General features: G+C 39.8%; 1 protein-coding gene and 1 long non-coding RNA gene across 5 annotated transcripts; one reads left to right on the top strand and one right to left on the bottom strand.

The window, feature by feature from the left end:
• Nucleotides 1-765: 765 nt before the first annotated feature.
• On the bottom strand, nt 766-23,954 carry LOC137171144 (NLR family CARD domain-containing protein 3-like). Of its 3 annotated transcripts, XM_067574925.1 has the most exons (12): nt 23,835-23,954; nt 18,354-18,409; nt 18,182-18,248; nt 17,448-17,606; nt 15,146-15,298; nt 13,343-13,421; nt 12,956-13,184; nt 11,006-12,806; nt 10,719-10,892; nt 2,798-2,971; nt 2,433-2,479; nt 766-2,278 (listed from the first exon to the last, which is right to left on the bottom strand). In XM_067574925.1, the coding sequence occupies exons 3-12, from the start codon at nt 18,187-18,189 to the stop codon at nt 1,746-1,748; spliced, it is 3,357 nt and encodes a 1,118-aa protein (XP_067431026.1). In that variant the 5' UTR covers nt 18,190-18,248; nt 18,354-18,409; nt 23,835-23,954; the 3' UTR covers nt 766-1,745. The 3 variants fall into 3 exon arrangements, with proteins under 3 accessions (XP_067431026.1, XP_067431035.1, XP_067431020.1); XM_067574934.1 differs by lacking the exon at nt 18,182-18,248; XM_067574919.1 differs by lacking the exon at nt 23,835-23,954 and having other exon boundaries at nt 18,354-18,748.
• On the top strand, nt 18,782-22,993 carry LOC137171204 (uncharacterized). Of its 2 annotated transcripts, XR_010924724.1 has the most exons (5): nt 18,782-20,128; nt 20,516-20,550; nt 22,142-22,269; nt 22,355-22,398; nt 22,675-22,993. It is a non-coding gene; the product is annotated as an uncharacterized lncRNA (long non-coding RNA). The 2 variants fall into 2 exon arrangements; XR_010924723.1 differs by lacking the exon at nt 20,516-20,550 and having other exon boundaries at nt 18,789-20,128.
• Nucleotides 23,955-26,034: the final 2,080 nt, after the last annotated feature.

Genomic DNA, 26,034 nt, shown 5'->3' with positions numbered 1-26,034 from the left:
TTCTTTAAAATGTGAAAATGTTCAGGACTGTAAAATCAGACACATGTTTATTTCTGATAATAAGAGTTTCTTAACGGACTGTAAAAGTCTTGTTTGGTGACATTTGGAGAAAGATTTAGTTTTTCCAAACCTGCATGTTCAGCATGATGGAAATAGAAAACAGCTGTTAGTTTGGATGAAGTTTGACAGCAGGAGTCCAGATGTTTTCTTCATCTTTCAAATGAAGTGAAAAAGAGAAAAATGAGAGTTTTTCTGTGATAAAGTAAAGTGGAGAACTGTACCTGGATCTGTAGATGTGATGGTTTCTCCTCCATGCTTGCAGCTCTGTGTGCAGTCTGTGTTTGGATGTTGAGCTGTGAGCTTTTGACTTTCTTCTTGGTTTCCTCTCTCAGCTCCTCGTCACATACCTGATCTGACCTCTGACCTCTGACCCGCTGATCGTCACAGCAGAAGAAGACAAACGGACGTCTGTATTCACTTTGTGTGCAGAAAGTTAACCGACACACGTGTTTCACTGTTTTCTTCCTGGAGAAGAAAACACTTGCTTTTTGTCCAAAGCACATTTTCCAAATATAACTATTAATGTTGATGATTTATATCAAAATGTGACTTTTCATTCAAAGTTGAGTTGAGTGAAGGTTGTAGAAATGAGAAACTGACCCTGCGCTAAACTGTGTGTGAATAAACAATATAACTATTATTAATGTTCAGCTTATTATTAGAGTGCCATTTTTCTGAATCTGACAATAAAGATCAAATGAAAGCTTCTATTATTATTTATGATCCTTTTTTATTGGACATAACAGGTGATACTGCAGTTCCATTTATTTCTGCCTGAGTAACATAAACATACAAATGATCAACTTTACTTGGTACAACACAAAAACAGGAAATAAGAAACATTTCAAACAGATTGTAAACAGATTGATGATCCTGTAAATGAGCTTTTTATTGTGGATATTTAGTAAGGCGCTAAACTGTACATTTTCTGCTTTTAGCTTCTCAGGTGTGAAGATTTAATGCTTTTCTTTGTCTTACATGATAATAAACAGAATATTTGACTGTTCTGGACTTTAGTTCAGACAAAATGAGACATTTAAAGACGTCGCCTTTGACTCTGTGAAATTACAACCAGCATTTTACACAATTTACACAATTTCCTGACATTTTATAGACAAAACTATGTATTGATGAATCAATTAATCATAATGTTTATTTACAGCTCTACATGCACATCCAGTAGAGACACATAAAAACATGTCGCTTTCTGAATTAACTATATGATTAAAAAACAACTAATTGAATAACAACCAAGAAAACAAATAAGAAGAAAAACAACAAAGTGCCTCTATAGGCCAGCGGATACTTACTGTCATTATGTGTGTTATAGTTAGTCAGCAAAACTCTTCCAACATTTTTAAAAACCTTGGTCACAACTTGACGTTTCAGTAAACTTTCAGCCACTGGTGGTTTTCTCTCTGAGAGCTTCTGAGTTTCACTGAGACTCATAAGGATCAAAGCCACGACCTCCGAACCTCCAAACAGTCCTCTAACAGACTGAGCTATCTGCTCTGAGAACATCAGCTTCTTTTTTACAGCTTTTTAAATGTCTTTATATGTGACTGATAAACTGTCAGTCATGTGGAAACCATGTTGGTTTAGAAACTGCATTTACAAGCAGTGAGAGATCAGGTTGGTACTAAATAACATGAGAAAGTTTCTCTAACAGGAGGAGACTCTTCCTCCTACAGAGAACACAGAGACACTGAACCAGACCTTTCAGACCAGAACCCAAACCCAGCACACAGAGGCTGAGTGAATTTGGTGTTGAAGGTGTGGATGTGGATCAGTGTGTCAGAGGAGACTCTGTAGAAGGACAGAGTGCCAGCAGGACAGTCCACATACACTGCTACTCTGTGAGAGACAGAGGAAGAGGAGGAGGAGATTGTTGTTCCTGTCTTATTGTGCCAGACAGAGTAACCACTAACAGAGCAGTACAGACTCCAGGACTGATCATTCCCTCCAAACCTGCAGTCTTCTCCTCTCCTGCTGATTCTGCTGTAACTCACTGCTATATGAACTCTTCCTCTCCACTCGACCTCCCAGTAACAGCGACCAGTCAGATCATTTCTACACAGCAGCTGAGGCCAGCCATCAAATCTGTCTGGATGATCAGGATATGACTGATCCTCCTTCACATGTGTCACCTTCCTGTTGTTTTCAGACAGTTTGAGTTTTCTGTGTGCTGTGTTTGGATCCAGTGTGAGTTGACAGAAATCTGATGGAGAGAACGAGACACAATACAGCTGCAGTTATTGATCTATCATCTGTGTGATGATGACATCATCTTCATCCTCAGTAGGATGTGAATGAGTGATGTTACAGTTTGAAGTTTGTTTTGTTTTCATGAATGAAATGAAAAACACACTTACACTTCCTCAGACCTGGTTTCAACCATCGGTCTCCAGCAGGCTGCAGCCTGAAAGGAGGAGGGGGGTCAGAGCAGCACGTTCTCTTTCAGCATGCAAACATGAACGTTACATTGCTCTAGTCAACTGTTTTATTATTCTATTCAAATGTGGGGTTGGGCTTTGATAGACTTTGATCCAATGTGAATCCAGTATCCCAATCCACCTGAAACCCTGATTGAATCTAATCAGGTTAAACTTTCAACATTTACGGGAAACTTCAGTTAGAAATAACAAAAACTCAAAGATTCAGTTGAGATCTGTGATCAGCTCTGACAGAGAAAATGTTCCCAGCTCTTCTTCCTCTATCAGACATTGTCTCTCCATACCTGAGAGTGTCCAGTCTCCAGTGTGGATCCTCCAGTCTAGTAGACAGCAGTTCCTCTCCTGAGGCTCCTGGATGATTGTAGCTCAAGTTCAGCTCTCTCAGATGGGAGGGGTTGGAGCTCAGAGCTGAGGCCAGAGAAGCACAGCCTTCCTCTGTGATCAGACATCCTGACAGGCTGCAAACACACAAAACAACACACATGTCAGACAGTCTGAGAGTACTGCTGTGTGCAGTCAGATACAACAACAAACTGTCTCCAAACTAATTAACTAAAAGATAAACTGAATCAGGGAGCTCCAGAAAGGTGAGCATCCAGCCAGATGGGAAAGCATGTTTTTACCTTGTCATTGTGATCTAAATGTTAGAAACATTCAAATGTCTTTATGAAGAGTGAAGCTTTTGCCAAAATGAAGAATAAAGATGTAATTTTATCAGAGTGCTGTGTGAACTTTTCATGTTTGGTATGTTGAAGATTTTTAAAACTACACAAAATCAAGGAGCCTCCTGACATAAAATTTGACTTCACAGTGGTTCATCAAAGAATCTCCAGACAGACTAGTCTGCTCTTTAGCCTGAAACTGGTGCTCTAGGAACCTATGAATACTTGGCTGTCCAGGTACAACGGTTTTTAGACACATTTAGAAGAAATCTGTAAAATCATCTGTGGTATTAAATGATTCAACGACAAAAGCAAAACAAAAGAAAACAATAAAAACCTGAATGGAGGAACCACCTGAGAGTCTGGATGCTTCATAATGTAACAGCAGATCAGAAATGTATTTTGGCCCTAAACCATTCAATGTTTTATAAACTAACAGCAGTATTTTAAAATCAATTCTTTGACAGACAGGAAGCCAGTGTAAAGATCTGAGAACTGGAATTATATGATCCTTTGTCTTAGTGAGGACTCGAGCAGCAGCGTCTGAATCAGCTGCAGCTGTCAGATCGATTTTTTAGGGAGACCTGTGTAGACAGCGTTACAGTAGTCAAGTCTACTGAAGATAAATGCAGGACAAATTTTTCCAAATCCTGCTGAGACATAAGTCCTTTAATTCTTGATATATTCTACAGGTGATAGTAGGCTGACTTTGTAATTGTCCTAATGTGGCTGTTGAAATTCAGATCTGAGTCCATGACTACACCAAGATTTCTGGCTTGGTTTGTAGTTTTTAACATTATCGACTGAAGCAGAGTGCTGACTTTTAAACGTTCTTCCTTGGCTCCAGAAACAATTACTCCAGTTTTGTGTTTGTTTAATTGAAGAAAATTCTGGCACATCCAATCATTGATTTGTTCAATGCACTTACTCAGTGCTTGTATTGGACCATAGTCCCCCGGTGATATGGTTATGTAAATTTGTGTGTCATCTGCATAACTGTAGTAACATATTTTGTTGTTTTCCATAATCTGAGCTAGTGGGAGCATGTAGATGTTGAACAGAAGAGGTCCCAGAATGGAGCCTTGGGGAACTCCGCATGTCATTTTTGTCTGCTGAGATGTGTAATTACCTATAAACACAAAGAAGTCCCTGTCCTTTAAGTAGGATTCAAACCAGTTCAGTACTGTGCCAGAAATTCCCAACCAGTTTTCCTGTCGGTCCAGTAGTATGTTGTGGTCGACTGTGTCAAATGTGGAACCAAGATTGAGTAATACTAATATTGTAATTTTGCCACTGTCAGTGTTTAAGTGTATGTCATTGAAGACCTTAACGAGAGCAGTCTCAGTGCTGTGGTTGGTTGAAAAACAGATTTTTCAATAATCTTACTTAAAAACAGGAGGTTTGATATGGGCCTATAGTTGCTCATTAGTGATGTGACTGAATTGTTCTTTTTTAAGAATGGCTTGATGACAGCAGTTTTCAGGACCTGTGGGAAGAGACCTGAGAGAAGAGATGTGTTGACAACCTGTAGAGGATCTGAGGCCATGCAGTTTGAAACAATTTTGGAAAAGCCTATAAGCAGAATATCAAGGCAGCAAGAGGAGGATTTCAGATATTGCATAATGTTCTCCAAGATTTTGTGGTTGATCAGATGGAATTGTGTCATACTACTGAAACTGATTTTAAGTGGACACAGGGACAACACATGCCCTGTACCTGATATGGAGGTACTGACTGCTTGTCTAATTTTCTGAATTTTGTCAGTGAAGGAGGCAAATTCATTGCAAGCCTTGGTGGATGTAAGTTCAAAGCTACTGACACAGGAGGGTTTGTTAGCCTGTCGACAGTAGCAAACAAGGAATGTGCATTATTATTGTTTTTGGCAATGATGTCAGAGAGGACACAAAGAGAAGAGACAACCTCTGAAATCTGAGCACTCCAAATGGCAGTTAGAGGACATGAAAGCACTGTAGGAGCTGGAGGCCGCCACCTCTGGCGGCTCCAACGCTATCATTTCACTGGAACAAAATGTTAGCCTACTGACCAAGGAGCTGTAGTCTGCACGCCAGAAGTGTGAGGATTTAGAGGCCCGCACACAGACAAATAACCTGAGGATCGTAGGCACTAAAGAAGGGGTGGAGGACCCTCACCCCACAGTTTCTGGCCATGCTCACATCGCTCGATGCATCTGAGGCCAGCGGAAGGCAACAGGCCCTGGGATTTCATTGTTCAAGTTCACTTTTTCCACATATAAGAGGAGATTCTATGCCAACTCTGCAAGGCTATACCAGCTCTTCGCTTCGAGGGCCAACCCTTTTCTATCTTCCCAGACTTCACCCCAGCCATCTCCAAACTAAGGGCATCCTACAGTGAAATAAAGCGACTGCTCCCAGCGAACCACACGATGTAAAGTATGGTGTTTGATACCCTGCTCAACTATGACTGATCCACGACGGTAAAACACACATCTTCAAGTCTGACGAGGAGGCACCTTCATGTGAAGAAATAAAACATCAGACTTAACCTCATGTAAACTGGACTAGCCAGTAAACTGTGTATAGTACTGAGTTACTTTGGTTGCACTTGCTTTATCCTTGGGAAGGGGTTTTCTGGTTTAGTTAGTATTTTCTCCCATTTAAGCAACATTTTAATATTTCTCCTCGGATACTACTGTATGATGGCAAAGCCATTAGGGCTTAGGGCTGTGGTTCACGGTTGTTTATCCTATCCTTCCTCTGCAGTGAGCACACTTCAGTGCGAAGAGAACATGTTTATTTGACCTGTACTTTGTTTGGGAAGGTACTGTCTGGGCTGGGGTGGGTGGCTGTATTGTATTTTAAACTTCAGGTCTGTAGTTTTTACTTTCCGCTTTTCTTTCCCTCTTCCTAACTTCTCCTACATGTGGTAGGAGAAGAGAGCTTTACAATCTTGTTATAGCTTCTCATTGCACAATGCCCACCTTGACTACTGTTATCAACTTTGTGTCATGGAGCGTTAAGGGAGCTAATAACCCAGTTAAACGTAAAAGAATACTGACTCAACTAAAGAACCTAAAAGCTGATCTTGCTTTCCTGCAAGAAACCCACCTAAGGCCTACAGACCATTCTGTGCTGCAGAGGGGTTGGGTGGGTCAGGTATACCATTCTAACTTAATAACAAAGCAAGAGGTGCTGCCATATTAATCAGCAAACCCACCCTTTTTATTGCCTCTAAGGTCACTTCAGATCATAAAGGGAGATTTATCATAGTGTCTGCATGATGCACAATCTTTGGCACCCCACTTATTTTAGTTAACATATGTGCACCCAATTGGGATGACTTAAAATTCATATCTATACTCTTTTCCTCTATTCCAAATTTATATTCCCATATTTTGGTTCTGGGGGAGACTTTAACTTTACTATGTCACCAATCTAGGACAGACCTCTAAAACCAAGACAAGTCCCGCCGCATCTATTTTACTTCAATCCTTTCTCAATAAATATATATACAGCCTTATTATATCTTTCTGAGCACATTGTAAAAGATCACAGGGTCAAATACGTCAATCCATGTCTTCCCTTGATAAATGTTATGCAAACAGTCCATCACAAGATCTTTACAAGCAGCGTCTGCTTTTGCAAGCTGAGTTTGATGAACTTTCTACTGATCAAGCAGAGAAATTACTCATGTGGGCTAAATTCAATATATATGAACAGGATGACAAAAGTAGTAAGCTCCTTACCCACCAGATTCTACTCCTCCTTAAATACCTCAGCATCAGCCCAGGACCCAAATTTATTTGACACTTTTTCTCAAATTTTGCAGATCCCCAATACTGACCAGGATGATTGGGAGGAGGTGGAGAGGAACATAACTTCTCAAGAGATATCTGCTGCAATCTCTTCCCTTAGTAGTGGTAAGACTCCAGGACCTGACAGTCTACCAAACAAATTTTATAAGACATTCTCTAACGTCCTCACCCTGTTCACTGGTATTTACAGAATCACTCAAAAGTGAAAGATTTCCAACCAGCCTTTATCAAGCTTCAATATCACTGCTGTCGAAAAAGGACAAAGATTCCCTTAATTGCAGCTCTTACTGCCCAATTTCCCTTCGAAAGTCAGATTATAAAATAATAGCTAAGATTTTAGCCAAACATCTTAAAACCTCCCTCCAACTGATAATTTCCCCTGATCAAACTGGATTAGAAACATGTATTCTTTTTTTAACACTATATGCGAAAGTCCCATGGATAGATTTAATTAAGTCACTGAGTTTATAATGTTCAAACCATATAAGAATGTTTAATTCAGTATTATTTGATATTATTTATGTGACTATGTTATCTATCTACCCTATGTAGATTATGGTAATGACACTATTGTACTAAATCCTGTATTTGTATTCTGTCTGTAATTTCTGTTCATTGCAGACCACTGGTAGCACTGCCCATTCCACCATAAGTAAAGGATATTAACTGCATCAGACGCCTCGACCTGAGTTATTCACACTCATCATAGGTGGCTTAAGTCTCCACTATACGCTCTAACCGGAGTAATATTTGAGGTGTTACTCAGCCAGCCAAATTAATATCCAAAAGGTAACCGTCCCTCTGTAATACACTAGATGACTCTAGTCATCTAGTTTATTACAGTGCACCCCCATCTACACAAGCAGATGATCCAAAGGTGTCCACCTGATGTGGACTTTCCTGTTACATAGAGGTACCAGGCAGGGCTGCCCCTTTTCCCCCCTCCTATTCATGATATTGAGTGAGCAGGCTTGCGGAGAAACAGAATACATGGAACAGTGTTACGTAGTTAGGATACAAAAAAAGGTAACTGTATTCGATCACACACTACTGATACATTTAGTAAAAATGGGGATTATTAGCAGGATTACAATTTTAAAATACATTTTAGAATAAAGAATGATATACTACCATGCACTGCAAAAGTCCCAAACATAAGCAGAGCAGGAACAAGAGGCAAAACAACTCACTGATCCACAATGGTGCGAGTAGAGGATGATCCCGCATGGTGCATGCACATGTGCACAGTGAGCACACAAACACACACTTCACACACAGTGAACTTATGTTGGAAGAGCATGCAGGAACGGTCGTTACACACCATGGCTGTCCCAAACACTCGTACAAATAAGTTCAGAGAGAGCTTGAATATATGACAGCTTGTAGGGTCATACCATCTCCACCAAGATGACTGTGTGTGCGTGATGTGCCCAGAGCTGACAGTCTGTCACTGGCCACCGAGCACATTCAACACTAAATGAGTCAGAGAAACTCAGACGTATCACGCAGATAGAACCGAGTAAAAGGACACAGTGAAGCCCATGTTGCCATTCCTCTGAGAAGAGCTGTGGAGGACAAAACTCTGGTAGAGGTTAAGCATCTGTGTGATGCCTGTGTGATGCTTCACACAGCTGGTGGACCAAGCACTGTTTGGTCAGTCTTTCCCTGAGAATGTTCTCTGTCATGCACATCATGTGTTTTCTTTCACTGTAGGTCTACAGGCTGCTGCCTGAATGTGCTTTTCTTTAAACATAAACTGAGCAGACGACACATTTTTGATGTTGAAATCTTGGTTTCCCCATTTTCTTTTCTAAGGTTCCATTGTTCTGTTGTCTTACAGAACACACTTAAGTAAAGATTATCTAATTGATATTTCTTTTCTGTTGACTTAATTTGCATATTTTGTATTGACGTAATCCAAAAGTAACGGAAAGTCATCAAGTTATGTTAATATTGTGATACTTGGATTAGGTCACTGACTTCATTTAACATTAAGGTAATTAGTAATTGTATTGGAATACATTTTTAAAGTAACCCTTCCAAACCTGTCAATAAGCCTCCTCTTGTTATCTCTCTTCATTCAGAGCACAATATTAAAGACCAATTTTATCCAGAGCCAATTCCTTCTTCCCACAAATGCTCTCAATCTTTAAGAAGTTTAATGTGATAGGCTGCAAGTTGAATATGTGCAAAAGCAAATTATTCTCTGTTAACAGGGCCACTCTTCAGATACCCTGGAAATCCTTCCAGTTGAGGGTGGTCAATGACCAGTTTACTTATCTTGGTATCAAGATCACCAGGAAATATTCCAATCTTTTTCATAAAAACATAGAGAACCTAATGCAAAAATAAAATCCTTCCTTATCCACTTGAACCTCCTGCCCCTTTCAATAATTGCTAGAGTTAATGTTGTGAAGATAGAAGAAAATATGTTACCTAAATGTATGTATCTGTTTCAATGTTTGCCCCTTGTTATTCCCCTTTTTCTCAAAATTAAGAGTCTGATTTTAGACTTTGTTTGGAATGGCAAGGTACCCCACATAGGTAAAAAAAACAACCAAAAGCCCACTGCCAAATTTCCAAACATACTACTGGGCTGCGGCTTTCAGGGCTCTTCTGTAGTGGATGCATCCTGCTAATCCTGACCCATCTTCAGAATGAGCCTAGATTGAAGAAGCCTGTTACTTGTCCTTGTCGTCTCTTTTGAGCTCCTCTCTCCCCTTATTGTGGAATATGGTGTGCAATAACCAACTTCTAAAACACTGCCTCAAGATGTGTGATTTTGAAGATCTATAGCAACCTTACTGGACTCCGGACCCCATTGCAGTTGCAAGTGAGAGGTGCTTGGAGTGTGGATATATAAAAATTGATGATGGTGCACAGGATCAGATATTTTCATCATCCTTCAATGCCAAACATCATTTAATACAGTTCAAAATACTCGGGTTCATTGGTCCAGGGCCAAGACAAATCATATTGCACCCAGTTCTGATCCTACCTGTATTAGATGCAAGATTTAACCTGTTTCTCTATACCACCCATTTTGGGCCTGCTGGTTAGTAGCAAAACTCTGGGACAGGATATTTAAATGCCTCTCCAAAATACACCATACTCATATTCAATCACCCCAGTGCATCAGTCTACTTCAGCGTAGGGCAGTGGTGGGTAATTTTTTAAAATTGGAAATCATTTGACTCTCCACTGTTCAGACACTAGGTTAGAGATCTGCTGATGTCTTTGGGTTTAGAAGAGATCAGATGCTCACTTAAGGGTAAATCCAACATTTTCTCTAAGATCTGGGACCCCTATAAAGCTTATCTTGCGAAGACTGGTTTTTAATCAATTCTTTCTCATCATCATCATCATTATTATTTCATAATGTAATCGGGATAGCCATGCATTGTCTATTAGTTTCCCCTTTGTGTATACGTGTGCTTTACCATATTTTTAGCTTGTCTCTCTGCATCTCTCTGACTGTATGTGCTTGTGTGTCTGTATAACTGACAGCTATGTAATGATCTGTGGACCTGAATTGTTCTTTTTCTGTCTGTGTTCTTAACTACAAAAACATAAAAGAGTTTTTAAGAAACTTGCATGAAAAGTAATTCTCTACTGCTGAAGTGTAGTAAAGCCTGGTTTGAAAAATCATATTAGCAGAGAGAATCCTACATAAGTTTCATGTTTATCCTCTAATATCATTCATATTTTAAATGGTCATCATGGATTTTGAACAGGTTGATGAATCCTGACCTGAGAGTTTCCAGTGTACAGTTTGAACTCTGTAGTCCAGCAGACAGCAACTTCACTCCTGAATTCTGCAGGTTGTTGTCACTCAAGTCAAGCTCTCTCAAACTGGAGGACTGGGAGCTGAGAACTGAGGACAGAGCTGCACAGCTTCTCTCAGAAAGGTTACAGCCAGTCAGCCTGAGGAGGAAATAAAAAGGAAAAAAACAAGAAGTTATTTGTTTTCTGTCATGTTCAAAAGATAGCAGCATATTTAAATAATAATGAATAAATCCAACCATCTGTGTACTTACAGAGCTTTGTTGGAGGCTTTGACCACTGGCAGCAGCCTCAGAAGAGCCTCCTCTGAAGCAGAGTATTTCCTCAGGTCAAACAAGTCCAGATCTTTTTCTGATGACAGTAAGATGAAGACCAGAGCTGACCACTGAGCAGGAGACAGTTTATCTGTGGAGAGACTTCCTGATTTCAGGGACTGTTGGATCTCCTCCACTAGAGTATGATCTTTCAGTTCATTCAGACAGTGGAACAGATTGATGGTTCTCTCAGCTGACAGATCCTCACTGATCTTCTTCTTGATGTACTCAACTGTTTCCTGATTGGTCAGTGAACTACATCCTGTCTGTGTCAGCAGACCTCGCAGGAGGGTCTGATTGGTCTGCAGTGAAAGACCCAGAAGGAAGCGGAGGAACAAGTCCAGGTGTCCATTTGGACTCTTCAAGGACTCGTCCACAGCTCTCTGGTACAGATGTGTTTCTGCAGATTCTTGTTTAGTTTCAGACTTCTGGGACATTGTTTGTTGTTCTTCCAGCAGATTGACTCCAGAGTTGATGAATGTCAGATGGACATGAAGAGCAGCCAGAAACTCCTGAATGCTCAGATGGACGAAGCAGAACACCTTGTCCTGGTACAGCCCTCTCTCCTCTTTAAAGATCTGTGTGAACACTCCTGAGTACACTGAGGCTGCTCTGATATCGATGCCACACTCTGTCAGGTCTGATTCATAGAAGATCAGGTTGCCTTTCTGCAGCTGCTCAAAAGCCAGTTTTCCCAGAGACTCAATCATCTTCCTGCTCTCTGGACTCCAGTTTGGATCTGTTTCAGCTCTTCCATCATACTTGATGTTCTTCAGTTTGATCTGAACCACCAGGAAGTGGATGTACATCTCAGTCAGGGTCTTGGGCAGCTCTCCTCCCTCTCTGCTTTTCAACACATCCTCCAGAACTGTAGCAGTGATCCAGCAGAAGACTGGCATGTGGCACATGATGTGGAGGCTTCGTGATGTCTTGATGTGGGAGATGATTGTGCTGGCCTGCTTCTTATCTCTGAATCTCTTCCTGAAGTACTCCTTCTTCTGTGGGTCAGTGAAGCCTCTGACCTCTGTCACCATGCCAACACACTCAGGAGGGATCTGATTGGCTGCTGCAGGTCGTGTTGTTATCCAGAGACGAGCAGAGGGAAGCAGTTTCCCCCTGATGAGGTTTGTTAGCAGCACATCCACTGAGGTAGACTCTGTTACATCAGTCAGGATCTCATTGTTGTGGAAGTCCAGAGGAAGTCGACACTCATCTAGACCATCAAAGATGAACACAACCTGGAACTCTTCAAAGCTGCAGATTCCTGCTTCTTTGGTTTCAGTAAAGAAGTGATGAATAAGTTCCACCAAGCTGTACTTTTTCTCTTTCAGCACATTCAGCTCTCTGAAAGTGAATGGAAATGTGAACTGTATGTCTTGGTTGGCTTTGTCTTCAGCCCAGTCCAGAGTGAACTTCTGTGTTAAGACTGTTTTCCCAATGCCAGCCACTCCCTTTGTCATCACTGTTCTGATTGGTTCATCTCTTCCAGGTGAGGCTTTAAAGATGTCTTCTTGTCTGATTGTTGTTTCTGGTCTGACTGGTTTCCTGGATGTTGTTTCAATCTGTATGACCTCATGTTCATCATTGACATTTGCAGTCCCTCCCTCTGTGATGTAGAGCTCTGTGTAGATCTGATTCAGAAGGGTTGGGTTTCCTGCTTTAGCAATCCCCTCAAACACACACTGGAACTTCTTCTTCAGGTTAGACTTGAGTTCACGTTGACCAACTGGAGCAGGAGTTTCTGAATGACCACACAAGAAATAGAATCAATAATTATGAATAATTAATGATGAAAATATCACAATTTAAATAATTCACATATGAAAGTATTTTCCTCCACCTCTTGAGACACCATAAATGTCTAATTTATCCAGCATGTTAAATCTTTACTGTTCTGCAGACGGTCAGCCAGCTCCTCCTGCTTCATTATCCTCAGGAAGTGCAGTGTGATCTTCTGAAATGCCTCTCTGCTGCTCCTCCTCTGCTCTTCCTCATCACTGTCCAACACCTTCTCATCCTCCCTCTGACTCTCTAAGCATTCTGGGTAATCTGAATTCAGAACCTTCTGCATCTTCTTCAGCTCGTTCTTCACAAAAGTGATGATGTTCTCCTCCAGCAGCTGGAACAGAATACTATATGAATGACAAAATCAAACTAAAATCACAAAGCAAACATCAGATCCATGTTGGACAGACTGACAATCCACTGGTCTACAAAGTGCAGTATGGAGATGATTGTGAACAGAATTGTAAAAGTAGTTGTTGTACATGTACAGACCATAAATATGGAGTCCAGGTGTGTTAGATGCTGCTGGGCAGACTGACCACTGGGAACCTCTGAGCTCTCCTGGTCCACTCTGTGGAGGAATCATGAATTATTTTTTTGCACTATAGACTGTACACAGTTTTTGGTTTGTTAAAGTGTTTGTGTTCTGTCATTATTTATTCGAATGAAAACCAGATATAAATACTAATATAAGCTGTGATAAGACATTCTGGGAGAGGAGAATGCTGACTAATGTTGTTTCTCATGAAGAAGTGTCAGAACAACAAATCCATCTGTTTAATCATCGGGTCTCAGTACCCACTGGTGAGTCATTCTTCAAGGACACACAGCTGAGTTCAGGGGAGTCTGGACTGATGGATACTGATAGAAACACTGGTTATCTTAAAACATGCCCACTGCAGATGATGAGGAATTCTTGCTGCCATTCAAGATTCCTGCTGTAAAAGTCTGGTTTATCTTCTCATAAACATCATGAAGTGACTGACAGTTGGAGCACTTCAAGGCTTGGGTCACTACCAAACTGTCCTGATTGAATAGCACAAAAGATTCAAAACTGGACATAAAAACTGAGGGAGAGAAGTTAACTTCATCTACCAAGGTAAAATTCACAAACGAACATCCAATCATAAAGCTTCACATTCTGTTGGATGCTCAGTTAAAAGTGGGGAAAAGCTAAAGATGAGACTTTGTGGAAACCTGATTAAACACTGAGCAGATTAAATCAGTTCACTTTCACATTCTGGACCACTTTGGAAGGATTTTGGGTTCCTGTGTAAAGCGTGCCAGCAGCTAAAGGGAAGTTGAGAAATTAGATCAGCCTCAGGTCAAGAAGGGATCAGGAGACCATTTACCTCCTGGATGCTCAGTAAAGGTCAATGTGGCCAGGATGCAATGGTCCCCTCCACCTTCACTTTGAGCAAAAGAACAGGCCCACTGAATGCTTATGTGTTTTATATTTAAATGCAGCCTTCATTATACTTGAAATGAGAAAAGATTCACTATTACATTACTGAACATCTGTGTTTAACGGAATATTTCTTTCCTGTTGTTGGTGTTTATACTCATTCACACCTCACATCAACAGTATTAATTATTGAAGCAGCGATCAAGTAATCAGGCACTGCACTAGTTAATGTAAAACACTCTACCAGTACTGTGTAACCATGGTAACACTTTATAGCAGGCTCTCATATCAGGATTCTACTTTTATAGTTTTATTATGAATCAATGTTTAACTAAAAAATACACTCACTGGACACTTTATCAGGAACACTTGTGGAGTCTAATACAATCCAACACAGCAGCTCTGTCATAAATTCTATTTTTATGAAGTTTATACATTGTTGTTGATGTTGTCAGAAAGGTGATAATTCTACTTTATGTTTATTATTGAGGTGGTAGTGGGTGGTGGTTTACTGGAGTCTAATATGTAGAAAAGTGTTACTAATATTTACCTCCCTCATATATGTTAATGGGATGGACAAAATATTAGAAACACTTGTACATATAAAGTACTCCAGTAAACCACCACCCACTATGACGTCTGTTAGTACCATCACGGTCTGGTATGAATCAGGATCCAGACTCTCCTGGTTTCTGGTCCCGTGGTGACAGAATGAGTTACTCAGATCCACACGGTGTGTATTTTGTGCACTTAACAGGTGACACAATCATTTCATGTTTCAGACAGAAAATGGTGGATTAGTTTGAGCAGTTTTCTTCACAGAGTTGTTGAATATCAGCAGTAGAGCAGTTATACTGGGCAGCTGTCTTTTACATTCAGTTACAACTTACTTCTTTGCAGCAGAGGGTTGTTGGTCTTTAAAATCAATGAGGCCCTGCTTTGACTCGTCACTCTTCATAGACACACAGCTGGGTTCAGGTCCAGGTTCAGGTTCAGGTCCAGGTTCAGGTTCAGAGGAGTCTGGTCTCTGATGGATCCTCCTTCTAGACAGAGAGGAAGACCAGCATTGAGGAAATTCACTGTTTAGTCTTCAGCCTCAGTAACTGTTGGAGAAACTAGCAGCTATCAACAAGAAAAGCATCAACACAGTAACGTTGAATAAAGTTTGAACCTCAGGTGAAAAGAAGTTTACTGCAAATCTTTCAGCAATGACAGCAAACTTCAGAGGAAAAAAGGAACTGGAACACATTAGATTAGCAAACAGATTAATGTTTCAACACTACTGTGTCTTCCTAAGTCAACATGGAAACAAGACAGAGGACAATAACACATATAGTCAACCTAGAATAGGTGTACAGTTGTTGTTGGATAGTTGGTTGAACAGCATTTAAATCTATTGGATAATGGATCAGAGGACGAGAGTTGACATAGTCAATGTCCAAGCGCCACAGACACTATAATCACATCAGAAACAGATATATCAGAAATAAAGTACAAAAAGTACAATTACTGTGTACATAAATGAGCCTCTTGGACTAAATGAAGAAATGAATTTGTCATGTTTATCTCAGTGATTATTGATGGATGAGGTCCATGAAATCAGAGCTCTCATCATTTTTTCCTCTGAAGTTTGAAACTCTTCACTGTGAATGATTTCTGCTCTCCTCACTCTGTCTGACTGATGAAGAAACTCAGACTCTGTCACATTAACATGAACTGTGCTCCATCCTTCAGAATCACTGTAGACTGACAGGAACACTGAGACCAGATGTACACCTCACTGACCACCGGGGGAGCTCACTGGTTACAAACCATCTAACTATAAAGGAAGGACTCTCTGTCTGTCTGTATGTCCTTCACATATCTCTTGAACCGATAATCCGATTGATTCCACACTTGGCAGGTGTTTTACTTAGGACCCAAAGAAGTGCAGTGTCAAATTTGGTGTAATTTGGACATGCAACACATTTAATATTAATAAACTTTCAATAAACAAGCAATCAGTGAGCCGCTCAGCTCTGCAGCAGCAGGGTGGAGCTTCAGGGCTCTGCAACTGCATGTCATGATCACAGTCGGTGATCAGAGCTGTACAGCGAGTTCGAGAAAAGTTTTTTCATATGATGCGCTCTAAACAGAGAAAAGTAGACAGCGAAAACAGCTTTTAATCAAGAATGGACAGACTCTCAGGCTACTTCCCACTAGCAGTTCAACACCAGTATGTCTCATATAATTACAAATCTCAGGAGCAGATTTACCCACTCAAATGATCTGAGCTGAAGCCACAGATAATAAACCATCTCAGAGCCCAATATGATCCATCCACTGTATTTTAGGATGCACATTTTTTCAAAAGCTCTCTGTTATGTGTTTATCAACAGAATTAATATTTCTATGCATTGAAGCAGCAACACTGAAGAACAAGCAATCAGGCAATGAACTAGTTAATGTAAAACACTCTGTCAATACTGTGTAACCATGGTAACACTTTGATCAAAGCGCCTCAATAAACATTAATTAAAATCCTTCATAAAACAACTTGAGTATCAAAATCCAGTATTAGAGTCTGATCCAACATTTATAGCAGGCTCTCATATCAGGATTCTACTTTTATAGTTTTATTATGAATCAAATTTTAACTAAAAAATAGACTCACTGACCACTCTATTAGGAAAACCTGTGGAGTCTAATATAATCCAATATAGCAGCTCTGACATAAACTCTACTTAAATGAAGTTTATACATTGTTGTTGACGTTGTCAGAAAGGTGATAATACTACTTTATGTTTATTATTGAGGTGGTAGTGGGTGGTGGTTTACTGGAGTCTATTATATAGAAAAGTGTTACTAATATTTACCTCTCTCATGTATGTTAATGGGATGGACAAAATATTAGAAACACTTATACATATAAAGTACTCCAGTAAACCACCCACTATGACGTCTGTTAGTACCATCACGGTCTGGTATGAATCAGGATCCAGACTCTCCTGGTTTCTGGTCCCGTGGTGACAGAATGAGTTACTCAGATCCACACGGTGTGTATTTTGTGCACTTAACAGGTGACACAATCATTTCATGTTTCAGACAGAAAATGGTGGATTAGTTTGAGCAGTTTTCTTCACAGAGTTGTTGAATATCAGCAGTAGAGCAGTTATACTGGGCAGCTGTCCTTTACATTCAATTACAACTTACTTCTTTGCAGCAGAGGGTTGTTGTCCTTTAAAAACAACAAGGCCCTGCTTTGACCGGTCACTCTTCATAGACACACAGCTGGGTTCAGGTCCAGGTTCAGGTTCAGGTTCAGGTTCAGGTTCAGGTTCAGAGGAGTCTGGTCTCTGATGGATCCTCCTTCTAGACAGAGAGGAAGACCAGCAGGGAGGAAATTCACTGTTTAGTCTTCAGCCTCAGTAACTGTTGGAGAAACTAGCAGCTATCAACAAGAAAAGCATCAACACAGTAACGTTGAATAAAGTTTGAACCTCAGGTGAAGTTTACTGCAAATCTTTCAGCAATGACAGCAAACTTCAGAGGAAAAAGGGAACTGGAGCACATTAGATTAGCAAACAGATCAATGTTTCAACACTACTGTGTCTTCATAAGAGTCAACATGGAAACAAGACAGAGGACAATAACACATATAGTCAAACTAGAATAGGTGTACAGTTGTTGTTGGATAGTTGGTTGAACAACATTTAAATCTATTGGATAATGGATCAGAGGACGAGAGTTGACATAATCAATGTCCAAGCGCCACATACGCTATAATCATGTAAAACTCTGCCAATACTGTGTGTAACTATGGTGACACTTCGACCAACAGACACCTCAGGATGTATCAGGATTCTACTTTTATGGTTTTGTTGTTATTCAATGTTTAAGTGAAACACAGAGTCAGACTGAACAGCGAGGATGAGTGTAATTCATACCTTTCCATGTTGTCATTAATAAAGACATGAGAAATCAGTGATGAAATGATGAGAGTCTTCTTCTGTTCTGGAAGTCAACACACCAACAAACAAACAGCAGCTTGATTGTGATGAAGAGGAAACATTAGAGATGGTGATGAAGAGAATTCAAACCAAACAAAGTTCCACTTACTCAACTTCTTCCCATGAACGTGGTCTCTCTGCAGCTCTCTGTTGTCTGGACCAGGTCTGTTTAGAAAAAGAGCTTTATTCATCTGAGAACTTCATCAGTCCTCTGTGTCTGCAGGCTGCTGTCACACTGAAACACTAAACCTGGACACCAGTAAAACCATAAACCAGTTGGAACCTGCAGCTCAAAGCTCAAAGATCAGCTGCTTTAATAGAACACATCTGTAACCTACAGCCGCCTTCCTGCTCTGACTCTAACATGCTGTAAAAACCTCAGAACAAATAAACCTCCTGATCACAACAACACCAACCTTTGTTTATTTTGAAGATGTGAATTCAGACTGCAAAGAATCAAATGTAGATTTGATGGAGGCACTCAGGAATCACTTCCTCTATTTACACTCTACTATATCAAGTCAGAGCAGGAAGTGGCAGATCGTCCAATAATCCAAAATCAATCATGTTACAGATTCACATCCATATCAGCTCACAGAGACTTTCTACCTTCATCTGTAGAGGAAACACTGTGAGCAGAGCTGAAAACATCAGTTCCATCATATCACCTGCTTCTCCACAATCTGCTTAATAGAAATGACAGCTGCTGTATATTCACACAGTGGTGCTGCCGGGAGGGAGGCAGGGGGGCCACAGCCACTCTGATACAATCACTTGCCCCACACACAGTTAACCATACTCCAAGCATGCCTTATGGACATAAAGACTTGGATAACCTGCAATTTTCTGCTACTAAACTCAGACCAAACTGAAGTTATTGTGCTTGGCCCTAAGAATAGAATTTAGAATTTAGAATCTTTCTCCTAACTTACAAAGCCCTTAATGGTCAGACATCATTACATCTTAAAGAGCTCATAGTACCGTATTATCCCACTAGAACACTGTGCTCCTAGTATGCAGCTTACTGGTGGTTCCTACAGTCTTTAAAAGTAGAATGGGAGGCAGAGCCTTCAGCTATCAGGCTCCTCTCCTGTGGAACCATCTTCCAGATTCGGTCCGGGGTGCAGACACCCTCTCTATGTTTAAGAGTAGGCTCGCCTTGGATCAGCCCTTAGTTATGCTGCTATAGGCCTAGACTGCTGGGGGACTTCCCATGATGCACTGAGCTCCTCTCTCCTCCTCCTCCTCTCTATCTGTATGCATTCATGTGACATCAATGCATGTCAATAACTTTGCTTCTTCCACAGAGTTTTTTGTGCTTTCTCATCTTGCAGGAAACCTTGGGTTGCAGGCCGAGACTTTGCAGTCCTGTTAGTGCAGTCCTGAAGGCTGCGGTGGCCAATCACAGCCGGAGATCAATCTGATCAGAGCTGTAAACTCTGCTGTGAAGGAGTTCAAATATGTTACTAGGGGGAGGGGAGGACATTTCTCTTCATTTGATAACGTTAAAAGTAAAGTTAGACTTTGCTGTCCGCCTCTCGACTCACTTTTAAAAAGGCGGCTGTCTGGCCAAGCGGAGCAGCATTTACCCAGATAGCAACTGACTCTGGACCGGATCCGCCTCCAAACCGGCAGATCCATGTTACAGTCTCACTGGTTTTACATCTTCGTGCCAGATACGGACCGCATACAGGCTGACGAGTGGGTGTGTCAGTTAGACTCGCAATCAGTCAGCAGAGTCAAGGTAGTTACGGGCCAGAACCGTGGAAACGAGCGCGCGATTTTTTTTCTTTTTCCTTTTGTTCAGTTGTATCAGAACAGACCAAGGAAAAGCAGGAGACCGTTGGCGGCTTTTCTTCCAGCGTTGGAAAAAATTTTATAACGGTAAGGCGAACAATGTTGTGACAAAACAGTATTTAAAGTGGTTTTATGCCTCTTAACATAATTTCAGAAGGATCTGACTTCCCATTTAAGCTTGCTAATAATATTATATCGGCAACGGCTAGCTTTTTAGCCGGGCTAGCTTACTTAACTAGTTAAGTTAGTTAGAATTAATAATGAATAAACAGCTCTGTGTTTGTTATTAGTGATGTTACAACCAATGTCGCCCACAACTTGCTTTTCATCCGCATCTTACTATCTGTTGACGTTACGTTAGCTGCTCATAGGAATGTAGCCAGTAGCATATAGGCTAACGGCTAACCTTAAGGCTAACTGCTAACATTAGTTTGAAACAGCACCATTTGACAGCACAACCGGTCTCTATTTCAGGTTCAGGTTCCCCCAGAGTGCCGCGGATCAGTAGGGTAATTTTTTTTTGTTTGTTTGTTTTCCTGCTTTGAATTCCCCATCATTACAGTAATTTTCAAATCCAGGCTATAAGTTAGTTAAAGTTTTGCAGTCTTATTGGATAAGTAACGTAAAGAAGTTAAAAATTTCATCTAAAGTTAACTGTAATTCATTGTCTGATCGTTGTGTAATAAGTTGTGTAATGCGCTGCAATATGTATTACCATTGAAAAGCATATTGTATTTGGTTGTTCATTTAGTTGTTGTGACTAGCTAAGAGAGAGGTTCACTCACCTCTGTACTTGTAACGTTAGTCGGTTTGTTCATGGTGTTGTGTTGAATTGCTCTGGCACAGACTGAACAAAAATTGAACTTCATAGCCACTGGTTTCACAGCAGTAACCTGCGTGTGGCAATTCTGATGTGAACACGGTGTAAATGCATTATGTTACTCATAAACTTACTGTGCATGACATTTTACGCTTAAGTACAGTTGATCAGTGTGCAATACTGAGCATTTTGAAATTTGAATGGAGTTTGTACTGTATACAGGTGCTGAGTTATAAATGCAATGGGACTGAATGGGCTTATAGCAACTGGTCACTTAACAGTACAGTATTTATGGCCAAAACCGGTGAGTGTGACGGGGTGGTAAGTCACACTGAGGAACACACACAAATCATAAAATTTTTACAAAATATGAATAAATATATTTTATGTAGTGACACACATATACTCCTGAAAACAATAAAGGTTTGATAAAAATATAACATTTATTTGGTGATATTTTAGATGTAAATGTCATGTTGGTCAATCCAGACATGTGAAAATGGCCCTGTACTAATAAAAACTTATCAAGAAATAGTATGTTACTCTTTAAGAATAGCATTTTCTCATATATCTTGTTAACAAGAACAATTGAATTACTGGCTTTAAGCTTTGGAAACACATTTTGGCACATGTTTTGTGCCTTATGCACCTCAAACATTGCAGACGCAAATGGCACCCGTTTAGTAGAATGACTCATATAATGTGCATGCCAACTAAGCATAATGTACATACATTTCCATCGCTTTAATTTAATTTAATAAATTTAACAATATAACCATGCTATTTTTATTTCCACAACACATTCCTGCAAATATTTCGAAATAAAAGCCTTAAACATTAAGAAATGAAGAGATGCTGTCCACAGAAATGCTAGAGGGCTTTTAATTTGAGATGGATACAGGAAGTCTTGAGTTTATATGTAACAGCATAATGCAGTAACAAAACATTAAAACAGGCAAACAGGAGCGGATCAGAAGAAAAGGAGGATTCGTACTAAAATACAAAGAGAGGGAATTAGAAATAAAGGCCTATCACTAATATAAGGTTGGGTAGCCTCTGCAGTTGAGGTGCTATTTGAGGAAATTCTGTAATTAATTGTTGACATCCCTAGCTGTTGCATAATCTGTTTATCACTTAATTGACCCATTGGACACTTTTTTCACCCCTTTAAAACAGCTATAAAAACAGTGGGTCATTAGAATGGCTAAGTGGAAAATGGAGAATTTCGGTCGCTGACAGCTTATCTGTCTTACAATGTGATGGACATTCTCTCTCAACAGGGGCTGTAAGGAAGAACCAAGCTGCTAGCAGCGCTCCAGATAGTGAGATAGACAGATGGTTTAACTTGGCATCTGACCGGGGAGGTGGCCGCAAAGACTGTGCCAAGACTAAAGAAGCATTAACCACGGTTAATTTCAGATAAAGCATTGTGTTAGTCTTTTGCAGCAGCACTTATGTTTTGTGTTTTTAACTTCACAATTGGTTGTTTATAGGCATCACAACATTCCACTGAGCAGCAGTGGCTGACTTCATAAAGGTACTGTATATTTTACATATATTTTGCATTCATGATTACTGTGGCAGCCGTACTAAACACCGATACTGAGTGTCAGTGGTTTTCTTTTTAGCACCGTTAACATACAAACATTTTAAGTAGTGACAGTACACATAGCCTTTTGTTTTTCCTACAGCACACACTTTATTTTTTGACAGTTTGCTAATTTGTATGCACACATTTTAATTAACATTCTGTCATTTCTTGCTTGCTTTAAATTATGTTGTAACATTTTGTTTTTCATGGATCCAGCAAAAGAAGTGGCACGAGGAAGTGGAAGGGACAGCAGGCAGTGGGAGAGGTCATATGGGTGGGGATATGTTTGGGATTTAGTTAAATTTTAAGTTTTGTTGTTTTTGTTTTGTTTGTTTGTTTTTGGGGGGGTAGGGGTCACAGTTAGTTTGGTTGTGAATAATGTTGGTATTGTTGTTGCTATTAAGGTTAAGGTTGTTAGTTAATTGTTTATTCCTGTTAATTGTTCATTATGCTGTTTTACTTTTCTCTAGTGATCTTTGTATTTTGAATTTGAATTTTAAGATTAAATTAATTTGTAAATAAATAACAATGTTTTATGCTACACACCTGGTGTTCTTGAGCCTTACTGCTTGGTCCCTGACAATTACATTAGTTATGCTTCTGTTACACTCTAAATTACGGGTTTAAAAGGACTTCGTCTCTTCTTCATATGCCATATGCTATTGTCATATGACATAATTACACTATTTTATATTTACTCAGTTTACACTCAACATGCTCAGGTAAACCCAAGTGATGTCATGTCGCGCTTCATTCACTTTTTTCTGGAGTTAATCCACCATGAGTAGAGTACACTTCATTACAGATTTTGACTGATGAGTGTACAGTGAACGATCAACAAAGCAGCATCTCCTGTCATAACAACCAGTTATGATGATGCAACCATAGTTCTAGAAATTTATATCCAGAGATCCTTTTTTTAGTTTAAATTTAGTTATGGAAAAGATAAAGGTTAGCCCAGAACTAATTCAGATACAGCAAATATTTGAACAAAATGGCTAGAAAGTGATCCGATTTGGAGCTGGCCGAGTGCCGGCCCAGATAAGAAAGGACGTCGGCCCGGGTCCATTATACAGATCTGGCCCAGAATTTATGGAGGCTCTGGGCCGGATCCAGTACAGAACTGAACCGGATCTGGCCCACCTTCGGACAAATGGCTACAAAATAATCTCATCCGTTCTGGAGCTGGCCCGGTGCCGGCCCAGAAGTGAAAAAACGGATCCGCACCGTTATTGGCCTGTTGTGCCAAAGGACACCGGCCCGGGTCCGTTTTACAGATCTGGCCCACAACTTATGAAGGCTCTGGGGCGGATCTGGGCCATATCATTTTTGCTATCTGGGCTAGAAGTAACGAGTTAGACATTTAAAAGTGGTGACGTTACCTTCAGCTGGATGTCTGGATGAAATCTATCTGCGTCACGACTGTCAGGGAAAGTGAAACTTAAGTTGAACAGAAACACCCACGGAGAGGCGTGTCTGGGGTTAAATGGATTCCTGTTGAAATCCGTCTAAACTAAACTTGAACAGTGTTGTCAGATTGGTTTGATGTTTTCCAGCCCGACATTATTGAAAATAAGCAATGCAAATTAATTAATAAACAACAGCAACAGTATTGTGGCTCACCATAATACTTCAATATGGCATGATAATAACAATTGAAGTGTTCAGAATTGCACTAGAACACAAATACGAGGCAAAAGAATACATCCTACAATAATAAAACTACAGTATATACCCATTTCTGCCATCTGCCCTAAAAACAAAGAAAAAATAAAAATCCACTCAGTCATCAGGACTACACTAGATGGGACCAGCATCCCATAGATACCCCGCACGCAGAATTCTGTAGATCTATATTAAACATCCAAATAAAAACACCAACCAATGCCTGCAGGGCAGAATAAGGCTGTTACTCTATGATTATTACCATTAAAAAGAGAATATTTACTTTTCGGTTACATCTCAAATTGAGCCCCCAAGACACATTGAGATTCCAGGCACTACAAACCCAGGAACTGAACCCCCAAAAGAGTCCCTTCCGTCAGCTGGTCCTGAGACATACTGATCAATAACACCCAATACTTCTCAACCTCAGACCAGCACTGTTAATGTCACCTGATCATGTTTCAATATGAAGGTCACCTTCAAGTCATATTACAACTTAAATGGACACTTTCTGAAAGTTCCCAGCTCACATCTTCTGAACTGTGCTGATGGTTTTGGTTTGGTCTGAACACACCATTACACTATATTCAGTCCTGGAGCGTCACATCAGTAAAACAACATCAGTTGAGTCAGTGGAGGAAAGAAGGACTTCTCAGTGACCTATCAGGGGAAACAAATCAATGTCAAAAACAACACTTACTCCCATCAAGTCCAGCTGTTTCCCATTAAAGTTACAACTAAAATACAATAATCAACTCTAAACTTTATTCCAAACTTCAGGCTGCCATCACACAACAATTATTATCTCCAATATATACCCGTTACAAATTCTAACAGCTGAATGAAATGAAAAACATCAATAAATAGTCCTTTACATAAAGTCTTGCAGAATGTCATCAGACTGAAATTGTAGACTCATGCTCAGTTCATGTTTTAATGCTTATTTATAAAATCTGCATGTATGTAAATAATCATGTTAACAAAATGAGATTGTTTACAAGATATTCAACCTTTTTACATCAATATTCCAGAAACAATGTGACTATATTGGAAAACTGAAACGTAGTTTTTAGAGCACAGCCATGAATACAGATCGTTCCAACAGGATCAATAAAATATACAACTATTAAAAAAAGATGCTTTAATGATTCTGCATCAGAAATATTGAGTTGAATATTAAACTTGAGCTTAAAGAATTGATTAGATGGATTGAATGTTTTAATAGTTTGAATTGGAAATTGCAGCTAAAGTGGAGACAGAGCTGTCGACAGGATCATTGAGGAGCCTCAACACATCTTTATCTTTATTATTGTTATAACATGTGACTCACTTATCATAACTGGACAAACACTTTTCTAAAAGAATAATTATTGATTATTGATCAGTACACTTATAATGTACAGATGTGGCTGAAATTATTGGTACCCTTGCATTTTATTAAAATAATGCACCATTCACCCTGAACAGTGTTGAAATTAAAATATATTTTATTATCAATGCATGTCTATGTTTGGTTTGCAAGTGGAACAAAACAAAATTGTGAAAATAACTGAATTCATGTTTATTCTATAAAGACATTCTAAAATAGCCTGGACGAAATTATTGGTACCCTTTGGAAGTTGTAAGAAGTAATTGATTTGTATCCCTGTGTGTCCTCACTGGCTGAACTGGTGAAGCTGGATGATGATCCCAACGCTTACATCTACAGAAAAAACACTGCACTTCTGGAAGATTTGCCAGACCAGCCCAGGCAGTGAGGGGATTCTAGATGTGCACCATTTAAAAAAAACAAAGAACTGTATGAATGCATGGATAAATGATTTCAATCAGTGGATACACTCTAAATAAAGATGTTTGACTCTTTATCCTCCTGGTTTATTATTATTTATTGTACATTACTCCTGGTTTTAACTGATC

Source organism: Thunnus thynnus, chromosome 2 (genome assembly GCF_963924715.1).
Source record: "Thunnus thynnus chromosome 2, fThuThy2.1, whole genome shotgun sequence".
NCBI lineage: Eukaryota > Metazoa > Chordata > Actinopteri > Scombriformes > Scombridae > Thunnus > Thunnus thynnus.
Note: the sequence above shows the minus strand (reverse complement) of the source record. Positions and strands in the feature narration are given on the sequence as shown.

Bases quoted from the DNA above. Each gene is read 5' to 3' on its own strand.
- LOC137171144 (XM_067574919.1), bottom strand. From the start codon at position 18,435: ATGAATAAAGCTCTTTTTCTAAACAGACCTGGTCCAGACAACAGAGAG. The intron at 15,299-17,447 runs GTAAGTTGTAAT...CTCTCTGTCTAG, and splicing joins CAACCCTCTGCTGCAAAGAA to AAGGAGGATCCATCAGAGAC. The intron at 13,185-13,342 runs GTCTGTACATGT...ATTCTGTTCCAG, and splicing joins ACCTGGACTCCATATTTATG to CTGCTGGAGGAGAACATCAT.